Raw genomic sequence first — 12786 nt, forward strand, 5'->3', positions numbered from 1 at the left:
ACAGGTTGATAAAAAGTTAAGCTTTATTCCAGCATTTGATAAAACATTTAAAAACAGGAAACATACAAACATTTAAAATGGTAAGACTTTCTGGAAAGAAATTTGATATAAATTCTCTTCTATAAACACACACAGCTCCCTTTACGTGATTCGATTCATTACCCTGCAGCCCTGATCAACCAAATTTACCAACTGAACAGTTGCATGAGAAACCATAAGGGTTATTAAGTGTTTTCAGAACAGTGAACTCACATACGTGGTACATACAGTACATAGAAAAGAACCCTGGTAAGGTTAGTGTAGCGACCTTTTGGCTTTTGTGGATGGTGGGGGGGGGGGGTCAGGATGACTTGCAGGCCTGCAGCTTCTCCACCATGGTGTGGGCGTAGCGTAAGCGGCAGGCCAGATCCTGGCAGCAGCCATGCTCCTCGATCAGGCTCATCCTGTAGGTGCGGAACTCGCGGCGCTCGTCGATGTACGTCACGGCCGCCATCAAGGGGCATAGGATCAGCTTGGTGTGGTCCTGGGGGGGAGGGGGAGGGGGGGTGGGGGGGGGGGTGGCAGAGGGCATGTCCTTGTAATTAAGAAATACTTACTGTACTGTTCTGAATCTCATCCACTACTGTCACATTAAATCGCACTGTGAGACTTCATCATAAAATAAAGATTAGTATATTTATTGTATTTGCTGTGTTTTATAAAATCGTTTTTATTGCAGTATACCGTACTTATTTCGTCATTGTGTAGTCTGTGTGCAACAACATCAGAACACCATGGTTAGTGTGCAGGCAGAGAGCATGATGGTTTGGACCACATCACTGGAAGCATGCAGTCGGTTAGCATAAGCCACATCTGCAGATTATAAGCATTTCATAGGAGGTTCCCAGTTAGCGTAGAGGCTGCCCCCTCCTGACCTGGAAAAAGTTGACCTGCACGGTGCCGTTGCTGAGGTGCAGCACGATGGCGCTCTTGGTGCGGAACCAGTGGCACAAGTAGGGCAGACGGGCCAGCTCGTCGCCGTCCCGCCGTGTGATGTTGGCGCCCGCCTTCAGCAGATGCTCGCTCATGTAGTTCCGGAAATATTTCAGCAAGGTTATCTGGGCGGGGACAAGGAGGTTAGAAGGTAGCCAGAGGTGTTAGCGAGCGATGCTGGGGCAGCGTTAACGATCATAAATACGGAACATTGTTAAAAACATCTCTGCTGGAACTGCAAGTTGAAAAACAAACAAACCAACAAACACATATTGCAGAAACTACATTATCTGCTCGGTGACCCTGGGGAGTGAGGCACAGTGGACGCCCACCTTCTTAGCCAGGGCCGAAGGGTAGGAGCGGACGTTCATGTAGGACTCGCAGCTGTTCCTTTCTATGTACTGCAGGCTGTCCCCGTCACTGTACATGATGAGCCGCGTAGTGTCGTTGAAGAGCACGCCCACGCTGTTGTCGCACAGCTGGTATCCTGTGGGGTGGTCGCAAGCACAGGGCCCGTATTCACGAAGCATCTTAAGGCCAAAAGTAGCTCCTAACGTACCGATTTACGAGAAACTCCTAAAACTTATGGCCCAGTCAGTCCTAAATGTACGACTCCTAATTATTTTTTTTTGACTAAGAGCAATTCAGAAAGCCCCTTAGCGCTGAAAGTAGCACCTAAGTCTAGGAGAACCAAAAAGTAGTAGAAAGGACTCCTAAGTCACTAAGACCGATTCACAAACCACTTATAGTGATCATTATAACTGATTTTTCTCTTTTTTTTTATGTCTCAGGCAGATTACCATCTAATTGACATTTGAATATTTATTACATGAATATAAGGTAATAAAACGGACAGTGTTTTACTGAATTGTATTAATTAGTTCAAAATACAGTACAGCTGTTTCAAATGCTTTTCAAGTTAGTGAACTGTGTATAATTCAAATACGCAATAATAGAGTACAGTACATAAAATATAGCTTATTGTAGTTTCCCTGCTGCATCTCGGTGGCTCAGTTTATCATAAGCTTTGATGAGTCTATTTGTCACAGAGAGAAAACTCCCCCCCCCCCCCATCATGAATTCAATGCACACAGCATTAGCCTCAGGTAGCTAGCCAGAAGCAGATGGGTTACCACAAGGCAAAGTAAAGTCAAAAAACAAAAACAAAATATTGTAGTTTAAATTTTTTTCCATATGATGTCATGTTTAAAAATAACAAAAATGAACACTAAGCAGACTGCTTGATTACAATAAGCGAATTATTTGAACAGTATTTGTACAGGAATGATTCTGTCCCAAGCTTTTTGATCCATATAAGTGGTTGATCACTATAACCATGATCACTATAAGTGGTTTCCACTATATTTGTGTTTATGGGATGTTGCACACACATTTTCACCACGTGGTTATTGCAGGCAAGCTCGTGCATGAGAACTGACGTCAGCCAAAGCGACAGTGTTACTCTTAGCTTAGGAGTCGGCTGTTTTCCTAAATAAAAGCTACTTTCGGCCACTTTGTGAACCAGGACACGCGGGACGTGACTTACCAAGACCGTACTTATCCGAGTAGTCGACCCACTTGCTAATCCAGAAAATGGGAACACAGGCGGGATCCTCCGCCTCCTCTGTGGGGAGAGCAGTGGCGTTTAGGACGCGTGGCGCTCGGAGCAGCGATGCCATCCATGGTCCTTCACTCACCCTGCCGGATCAGCGCCCGGTCCGACGGCTTGGATATGTCAACGCTGCTGAGCTGCTGGAGCAGGTCGGACAGGTAACCGGCGATCATCTCGGCGATGTCCCTGTGTGGGATCACCGGGCAGGTGCTTCAGCATGACGTGGTAACCAGGTAAAACCAGGATATACGGGGACACAACACAAATGAACTGTCTTACAAGGTTCCTGCTTTGTTTGGAAGGTGTTCTGCAGCAATACTGCTCCAATACTGCTTACGCTTGTACCCAGGCATTGACTGGAAGCTCAGCCTAGCTGCATTTATGCCTAGTCGAATCCTTGATGTTTGCAATGTGCTATTTGCCTCACTTGAATGTCATTTTGGACAAAAGCAACTGATAAATAAAATTGATGTAAATGTAAAAACATGTCCATTCAACAAAGTTATTTAGGCATTTATGGAAATTGTCCTCTGCCTTAAAGATGAAGCAGGATATATGGTTATAGGCCTTGTAGAGGGGGTAAGGAATTCAGAGGCTACGTTAGGAGGAGGAAAAGGAAGTTCATCTCAGGAGGGCTCAGCTTTACCTTGGCTGCAGATCCTCCTTGGGCTCCAGCTTCCCCATTTTCTCTAAGGGACTCTCCGTTCCTGGAGGACCGTGGGGAGGGAAAAAAAAGGGGCAAATGAGCATCCCGTGAGGTCATACGGTAATGAAATGAAGCAGTCAGGAAGCGGGCGGGACAGGACCTTTGTTGAGCGCGGTGAGGGGCTGGCGGAAGCTCGGTTCCAGAGCGCTGGGGACGATGGAGAAACGGGGCGGCACGGTGAGACAGCTGGTGGGCAGGTGCAGGGGCGTGTAGCCCGACGTGAAGAAGTCGTCCGCAAGCAGGTCGCCAATGGCGGGCCGCTTTGAGGGGTCGGGGTGGAGCATCCGGCGAATGAGAGCCGTCGCTAAATGGTTGATGTGCTGAGGACATGGAGCGGGGTCACATAGCTGCTTAATGAACAGACCAACAAAGCCATCTCCTGAGCCCCAGTCGCTTTTACACATTTAAATAGCTTTTAAAGGGCCAGTTCACATTTAAGGGTTTAGGCCAGGGATCGGCAACCTTCGGCTCTGAGCACGAGGCTGCGGCTCTTCTCAGAACTATAGACGCATTCACATTTTCACGTCTTAACATATTATGATAATACTTTTGTTAATATAAATCATTTATTCATGGGTTAATATTTTTCATTTAGATATTTCTTTATCTATATGTTAATGAGGCGGTCTGTCACGCGCTTCTATGATGTCTTAACTGTATAATTTACATCTTCCACAAAGTCATTCTCTACGACAAGCGTATGTCTGCAGTCAAATGGTATGTTTTCTTTAGTACCTGAGATTGGATGTACACTTCAAAGTTTATTGGGATTCCCAATTCTTTCATATACTTTCTGTAGTATATCGTCATGCCTTCCTAGGTCTTCGTTATTATTTATTTTCTCCGATTTACATATTATATCCAGCTGAGTTTGGAGTGATGAAGACATTTTGCACTGCTTGGTCAAAAGAGTTACAAGTAGTGAAGTGGATAGCGAATGCCAAACGACTGCAGAGCAACACAAACTTTACGCAGAAAGAAGGGGTGATGGTGAAGACTCGCTACAGACCTGAACGATACTGTGATATTACTCACCTTACTCGTCCGAGTGATTTAAAACTAAGATGCCCCCCGAAATTCTTTTTCTTTATTTTTTTTTTTAAGTACTTCAGGTTTTTTTGTGTTAAATGCATATGTACCCATACCGCATTAAAAAATCGTATCTCAGACACTCTTCTCAATCCATTGCAGCTCTTTGAAAATCTTGGGTCAGACATTTAGGATAAAATGGGTCTTTGCTTTAAAAAGGTTCCTGACCTCTGGTTTAGGCACTAAAACCAGCCTAAAGAGGACCTGGGACTAATCTTCACAGAGTATGGCAAAACTCAACATATAAGGGTGATATACAGCAGCAGTTCAGAGCAGAGTTAAGTTCTCCCCAAACGAGCTTGATGGGCCAAATGCCCCCCCTCTCATTTGTAAATATCTTATGTTCTCACCCTGGGAATAGTGTAGTCGTTCTTCTTGATACGGATATACGTCTCCTTCAAACAGGACGTCTCAAAGGGAGGCTTTCCCACCAGCAGTGTGTACCTATGAGGCAACCATAAATGATGATGGTTCCAGGGAGAGACTTCTTTCATCAGAATTGAGTAATTAAGTTCCAGAGGGTAAAAGTCTACACCGGGATTTTGTTTCAACCAATCAGTTGAGTACTCTGTGACTCTTTATGCTCAACTGGTTGGTTGAAACAAAATCTTGGTCTGGACTTTTACTCCCTGTCTGTCATATATAAAGCAGACTACATAACTAAAAATCAAGTCACTGGAAGTGAGATCCGTTATCAACCCGCCCGCCCTTACAGGATGCAGCCTAGTGACCATATGTCCACCTCGAAGCTGTGGCCCTTCTTGCACAAAACCTCCGGGGCGATGTAGTTGGGTGTTCCACACAGAGTCTTCTTCCTCTCACCATCATACTCGATCTTCGTAGCTAGCCCAAAATCACCTGCAGTAAAGGAAAACTCAGCTCAGTCACATTTATCTGGACCGAATGCAAACAGGCTGGATAAAGGTGCCAAAACAGGGACTGCACCTATCTTGACCTCCATGTCATCATTGAGAAACAAGTTGCCCAGCTTGAGGTCACGATGAATGACCCTGTTGTTGTGAAGATACTGGCAGCCCTGGATTGTCTGCCGCATGTAGTATCGAGCTTCTGGCTCTGTAACCGACTTTCTTCTCTTGTGCAGCTCCAGGAGAGACTGAAAGAGAATCAAAGGCCGTGTTGTTAATCAGAGCAGTATTGTGCACCTCAAGGAATCTGAGCTAAACAAATCGAGTTCTACACGTCATCCGCGTGCGCCAGTAAGAATCCCTGTAAGGAGCAGGCGAGTAAACTGATGTTGAGAAGTAACGTCAGAACAGAAATGGTCTAAGGAATGTCAAAACTGTACAGGAGTCGTCAGCTGGATGGCCAAACTAACAGCTTTCATGTCCCTCCAAAGTGAACATACGGTCCAGGATTAGCGATGTGTAAAACACCAAGACTTCGGCTGGAAAACTGCCAAGTTTCAGAGCTACATTTCAAACCTAACACACTCACTCTGAATTCGCCTTTCTGTAAATATACATACATACATTTACATTTCATCAGCTCCCACTCACCCTTCGCCGGCACATCTCCAAAACCACGAAGACGAAATCCTCATCCTCGAAGAAACCGTGAAAGCCAACAACGTGCGGGTCGTCGAGGCTCTTGTGGATGGCGATTTCCATGGACATCTTCTCCTTCTGGCTGGGCTTCAGCAGTAAAGCTTTGGGGACCACCTTCCCGGCGAAAACCTCGCCCGTGTCCATGTCCGTGATCTCATAGCACTTGGCGAAGCCACCCTTGCCCAGGAACCTTCCCCGCCGGTAACGCTTCATCTTCCGCGGGTCCACCAGCACCTCGGGGACCTCTTTCAGAGGAGCAGACCTGGGGTCGACGTGCGCCGGCGCCTTTACCCCTGCACTCATTTTCAAAGTTCACGTTTTCCCTGATATATATATTTAAAAACTATTTCGACACAGCCTACAGGCCTTTTGAGTTTTATCCAGCTTTAGTAAACGACCGGCTAGCCAGCTAGCTAATTCCAATAGTACTAATTAATCTCTAGTTTATAAAATCAGATTATTTCAATATTTTTTTTTATACATGCATGACTGTAAAGTGGCACAACGATAGTTTAAACTTTATCAAAATGAATTACATTATGTGCAAAAAATGTATATAAACAAATCGCCATAATCATCTGTCCTTCATGCTGCCCGTCTCCATGGTATCTCCCCCTCCGCGAGCAAGCCGCAGGATTTCAAATCCTGCTCCGTTCGGTGAGACGCCGCCTGATTGGTCCTCCCGATTTGAATCGCAGGCCTGCTCCCCAAAGCACCATGGGAGCCTTAAAGTTAAATGCCTTGGATTTAAAGGGTCTGTTCCCACCCAAACAGCTGTCATTTGGACTACGTGTAAACCAGCTGCGTCACTAGCGATTTATGAGAAGGGGGGTCTGAGCTTAATGAAAATTAATCTGAACGCACTGTACTAGTGTATTTATGTTTATTAATTTGATTGCGTGTATGTATTTGATCTGTGCTTACATATTTACATCTATGATCATATTTATATCTATGTTTCTATTTGCACTTTTTATACATATATATCCTATTACATTAACAGTAATCCAGGCATCATTGTGCAATATCCTGGAGTACGGTATTTCAGCTGCTATTCAGATTACAACAATTATACATTCTATTTATAGATACAAAACCACACAAATATACTTGCACATATGTAATGATATTTTCTTTTTAGTACTTTAATTTGTAGCTTTCCCCCCTCCTGTTAACTGATATTTGTTACATGTGAATGCATTAAAAGGTATAATGACAATAAAGAAAACTTATCTATCTTATCTTTGCGTGCTTGATTGTGTGTATGCATACCAAGACATTTTGGAGAATTCTACGGTTTCAGCTTTGTGGGAACAGTTCGGGGAAGGACCTTTTCTGTTCCAGTATGACTGTGCCTCAGTGCACAAAGCAAGGTCCATAAAGATGTGGTTGAGTGAGTTTGGTGTGGAAGAACTTGACTGGCCCACACACAGCCCTGACCTCAACCCCATCAAACACCTTTGGGATGAACTAGAATAGATATTGTGAGCAGATTGCAAGTCAGGCCTTCATGCCCAATATCAGTGCCTGACCTCACAAATGCTCTTCTGAATAAATGGGCAAAAATTCCCACAGACACACTAAAATCTTGTTGAAAGCCTTCCCAGAAGAGTGGCAGCTGTTATAGCTGCAAAGGGGGAACCAACTCCATATTGATGCCTGTGGATTTAGAATGTGATGTCATATGTAAGTTCCTGTACTTGTAATGGCCAGGCGTCCCCATAATTCTGTGAAAATAGTGTGTGTGTGTGTGTGTGTTATGTTGTTGCAGAGGCAGCCACTAAACATCTTGTGTAACCCACCTGCACAATGAAAAATCCTTGATCCTTGATTTATCGGGGGAGGGGGTGTGTCCCCCTAAAATTGAAGATGTTTTATCGATGCATTGACCACACTCAGCACCTTTTCTGTTTATTCTTTTATTATTGAATCATCCAGTGTGTTGATAAAAAAAAGCAGCATTATTCTCAGTCAAGTGTAAGGTTTCAGAAGCGGGCAATTAGATTTTAGACTAAATGTTTTACACCCCCCTGGCAGGCTGCTGTCTGTACTGCGCTGAAAGACATATGTTTAACATCACAGTTGTTAGAAGACTGTTCATGAATGCAAAATACTTACACTATTAAAATATATAAGTATACAGTGAATATGATTAAAGACAAAAAAAGACAAAAACGAGTGTAAATTGTAAAAATACATCAGATTGGATTCTGGCTCCTGAACCAGGAGAAACCTACCCCCACCTGTCTCGATATTATATTAAATGTAAGAGAACAATTAGCTGATATTCCATCACCAGCTTTGTTCAGTTCCAGGCATTTTCGACTGTAACAAACCATGAAAACCACTAGAGGGCGGAATAGCTCCCAGGTCTGGCGACATGCATCGATGCTCAGGCCGTGCAACGTGCAGTCAATTGGGAGCGACTAAAACTGATTTCAAGACAACTTTGCAACTAACAACTACTGAAATGCTAAGATTAACTATATGTTTGTTTTCCTTTTCCCTGTTATTGTACGGTCTTAATGACGTAATGCAGGGGTGGGCAATCATAAGCAAAGGGCCAGTGTGTGCGTATACGTTTTTGGGATACCCTTTAGGTCAGCTGTTCAAACCCATGTGTGAGGACTCTCAGCCAATCAGTCCTCAAATTAGTCTAATTTATATAATTAGGGAGTTACAGCGAAAACCGGTATACACACTGGGCCTTTGCAGATAAGATTGCCCACCACTGCTGTATAATGTAACACAACACACTCATGTAAAGCACCTTGGGGCGACGTTGTTATGCGAGCCGCTGTATAAAAATACGTTACATTTAACTGAACTCTCTTCTTACCAAAGGCAATCTTATGCATGGCCTGATCGTATTACTTGCATGATAATTTGAAAGTAAACGCTGATGCTATTAAACCGTGCGGCTGTAAATTCCAAGATGCATATCAACCACATTTAACATATGCAGTTATCTGAGCAATTTAACTCCGAAGTTTCAATTTATCACGCACCTAAATAAGTTCATTTTAATTACTCCTCACAGCCTCGGCAAAACTCAACATGGTTAAAAACTGTACAATCGATATATTAACAAGCACTTCATATTTACATTAGAGTTAGCTCTGTGCTGAGTTGGTGCAGCGCCCAATCCATTCCATGCGCCTTTTGGAAAAAAGTCGGAGCTAAGATGAAGCAGGCTGGGCACCTTCCACGCCGTTTCTCCCTGTATTCACGTCGTGCTCCAGTCATGATTTCAACCGGACACCTTGCGAGGCAGAGCTGCAGTTCTCGGCTAGGAGACGGTGCAGCTGTCCGCCTTCTTTATGAGCGGCTTTTTGCGCACCAGAACGCCGTCCTTGGGCACAGTACCCCTGCGCCCTCGCAGCGCCGCGCTCAGGCTGCTAGGGAAGTTCACCTGCCTCAACAGCTCCTCGAAAACTCCCGCGACGTTCAAGCCGCTCTTGGCGGACGCCTCCACGAAGCTGGCGCTCCAGTCCAGCTCTACGATGGTCATGCTCTCCTTCGCGGGAACCCGGCGCTGGTTTCCCAGGTCGGCTTTGTTACCAACCACGGTAATGGGCGCGAGCTTGCTCCCCTTCAGCTCCAGGATCTCCTCCCGCAGCCTGTGCACCTCCTCGAAGGACTCGGGGTCGTTGATAGAGTAGACCAGGGCGAAAGCATCGCTCTGGCGGATGCAGAGCTGCCTCATCGCCGGGAAGGAGTAACTACCGCTGGTGTCCATGATCTCGATGCGCATCTTGGTCCCGTCCAGGTCGTGCTCAATGCTGTGCAGCTCCTCCACAGTGCGCTTGTGCTTGGGCTCGAAATTGTCCTGCAGAAACCTCCGGATCAAGGCGGTCTTGCCCACCCCCGCCGCGCCGAAGAACACCAGGCGGACGGTGGTCTTGTTCTTCTCGGCCGGAGACATCGCTCCGCGCTACTTAGGGAATGGACACCCGTCTGAATTTACGCAGTCCGATAAGGGCAGTATAGATGATGCTGACGCTCCACAAAAGTGTAAGAGAAAACAAGGCTGTTCCTTTCCTGTGACTCCTAAAAACTTTATTTAGAAGAGATTCCTAAATTCAGGAAGCGTCTAACCCCCGCAAAGTTTTACCTTATGTACTGTGCAGAATCTCCGCCTCAGCTGCACTTGCCAATGATGCAGGAGGAGGCGTGATGCACTTCCAGCAAGGCGCCGCCTATCGACTAAATACTAGTATCTGTTTCTTTGACGGGTCTGAAAGGCGTCCTGGTATGCTGACCAGTCCGCTAATTATAAGCGATTTCAGGCTTTTCCCTGAATCTTAGTCGTAATCTTACTTACTTTTCGTACTATCATACTGTCCATACCGTATATTGTATTTTGATTCTCCAGTGCAACGCTATTTATTCATGAAACGGGGTGAATAAACACAAAACGGTGTCCCGACTGTGTTTTTAAGGTTTTTAAAAGTTGATGTATTGCCGCTTTTTTCTTCTGATTCACACGTTAATTCATTATTCATTTAATATTCGTAATTAATTTCATGTTGCATAGTTTCAGCCATTTTGACCAGCTCAGTTAACTTAAAGAATCTACATCATTTTACATTACTTCATTTAAATGTAATTTTGGGCCAGAATTTGATATTGAATGAATGGTTAAAGGTTAAGTATATAAGAGTTCTTTTTATTCAGATATATCACATAATTTTGCATCTCTCACTCACAAATATTTTCTTAGCGTCGTTATATTTATGAGTTCAGTATTCAATCATCTGTTTAAAAAGTGCTACAAAGGACCATACTGTATTTGGCTTATGGCTCGCCATAAGGAGTTATTTACTGTCACACCAACAAAAGAAAATGATAAAGTAAAACTTTAGAACCACGCTTCCTGTATTTCAGTTACTGTTGTAGTGCATATTATATTTACAAGGAACGCAGATCATATGGCAAACACAGGACAAACTCTCATGTATTTTGGGCTTGATTTCTCCATTTTACTTTGCACAGTGGGCTTATTTTCGGCTTCTTTTCATGGGTGAGGTTGCTTGTCTGTCTAGTGAGACTTGGCAATCGTCCTAATCTGCACCAGTTTGCTGTATTCCTGACGTGAGCTGTAGCGAATGGCTTTTTCATTTCACACTGAATGAATGATTACGCACACTAAACTGTTGATTACAGCATTTCGTTTTCACGCTGCAATTAGCCTGTATACGTATGTAAATAACTGCGGCCTCAAAAGTTAAAATAGGAGAGGGTCACGAAAGTCAGAATTGGACATTTGTTAGTATTAAAGAAGTAAACCTTTTTTAAAGCCCTGGTCTGCTCGTTTCACTGGTCCAGTCACAGCCTCGGGCTTAAGGTATCCATTACGGATACACGTGTACCTTTATCTCTTCGATAATGAAGACATCCCTTTAGAGGCAGAAGCCCAGGCTGGTTAGGAGTCTATTGTGACTGTCATGGTTAGCGAACGTGTTCACTATGTCAGCTTCCTCCCTAGGGCTGCCCTTCTTATTCTGCTGATAAGAACTCTTTGAACGTGAGGACACTAGTGGATGATATTTAATCTCGTGTATCAGTGAATAAAGACTTTAATTGTGGCTGCCTGGTGGAGCAAGAGAGGCAAGGTGTAATACAAAGATGGACAAAGAGATTAAGTAAGCAGACAGTGTAAAAAATGACAATAAGAGTGACATTTTCATTGTATGTTCATGATCTTACGGAAAGGGGGACACATCAGTGTTAAAGCAGCAGGGCAGATTGTGTCATTCTCAGTGTTGCCCCAATGTCTGTGTGATGCATGATGGGAAGGGATACGAGAGACTGTTAGGGACTGTGGGCCATTCTAAGGACCACACTGGCAGGTTTGACAAACCAAAGGGTGGAAGACACATCGAAGATCAAACGGAGATGCAGCCATATCCATTCCAAGGTCTGCTAGGGATTTGATATCCAGCTTCTGACTCTCCGTTTGATGCTCAGTCTTCTACGTGGGACACTTCTTGTACATAGTCAAAGCTTTTCCCTGGTAACAGTGCAGATCCTTCAGTAAGTAAAAGGTCCACCATATGGACAAAAGTACTAGGGCAGCTGGCCATTACACCTACAGGAACTTTTATGACATTCCATTCTAAATCCATAGGCATCAATAAGGAGTCGGTCCCCCCTTTGCAGCTATAACAGCTGCCACTCTTCTGGGAAGGAGTGTGTCTGTGGGAATTTTTGTCCATTCATCCAGAGGAGCATTTGTGAGGTCAGGCACTGATCTCGGACATGAAGGCCTGGCTCACAATCTGCTCGCAATCTCCATTCTAGTTCATCCCAAAGGTGTTTCATGGGGTTGAGGTCAGGGCTGTGTGTGGGCCAGTCAAGTTCTTCCACTCCAAATTCACCCAACCATGTGTTTACAGACCTTGCGTTGGGCACTGGAGCACAGTCATGCTGGAACAGAAAAGGTCCTTCCCCAAACTGTTCCCACAGAGCCTGGAAGCATAGAATTGTCCAAAATGTATTGGTATGCTGAAGCATTAAGAAATATCTTCACTGAAACTAAGTGGCCGAGCCCAACCCCTGAAAAACAACCCTATACCAATATCTTTCATCCACCAAACCCTTGCTGATGTGAGACTTGCATGCAGATGCTCAGCTATGGAAGCCAATTTCATGAAGCTCCCGGCCCACAGTTTTTGTGTTGGGGTTAAATCCAGAGGAAGTTTGGAACTCTGCAGTTACTGAGTCAACAAAGCATTGGTGACTCACGCACTATGCGCCTCAGCACTCGGCGACCCGCTCTGTTACTTTACACTTTACTATTATTATTTTGCTTTACTATTTTATGCACCTGTGGTAATGGG

The 12786-nt window shown here is 44.5% G+C and overlaps 2 protein-coding genes across 5 annotated transcripts; both read right to left on the reverse strand.

Moving 5' to 3' along the window:
• Positions 1-5: 5 nt before the first annotated feature.
• Positions 6-6652, reverse strand: LOC111849137 (serine/threonine-protein kinase PLK1-like). Of its 4 annotated transcripts, none has more exons than XM_023821753.2 (12): positions 6481-6652; positions 5897-6189; positions 5325-5493; positions 5093-5237; positions 4730-4823; positions 3391-3610; positions 3231-3291; positions 2670-2770; positions 2519-2596; positions 1305-1459; positions 915-1097; positions 6-523 (listed from the first exon to the last, which is right to left on the reverse strand). In XM_023821753.2, the coding sequence occupies exons 2-12, from the start codon at positions 6155-6157 to the stop codon at positions 341-343; spliced, it is 1650 nt and encodes a 549-aa protein (XP_023677521.1). In that variant the 5' UTR covers positions 6158-6189; positions 6481-6652; the 3' UTR covers positions 6-340. The 4 variants fall into 4 exon arrangements, with proteins under 4 accessions (XP_023677521.1, XP_023677518.1, XP_023677520.1 ...); XM_023821750.2 differs by having other exon boundaries at positions 5897-6206; XM_023821752.2 differs by having other exon boundaries at positions 6311-6652.
• A 1227-nt stretch (positions 6653-7879) lies between these two features.
• Positions 7880-10161, reverse strand: LOC111849311 (ras-related protein Rap-1b-like). Its single transcript, XM_023822076.2, has one exon. It carries the CDS (start codon positions 9867-9869, stop codon positions 9234-9236), a length of 636 nt encoding a protein of 211 aa, XP_023677844.1. The 5' UTR covers positions 9870-10161; the 3' UTR covers positions 7880-9233.
• Positions 10162-12786: the final 2625 nt, after the last annotated feature.

This window comes from Paramormyrops kingsleyae, chromosome 22 (assembly GCF_048594095.1).
Source record: "Paramormyrops kingsleyae isolate MSU_618 chromosome 22, PKINGS_0.4, whole genome shotgun sequence".
Lineage (NCBI taxonomy): Eukaryota > Metazoa > Chordata > Actinopteri > Osteoglossiformes > Mormyridae > Paramormyrops > Paramormyrops kingsleyae.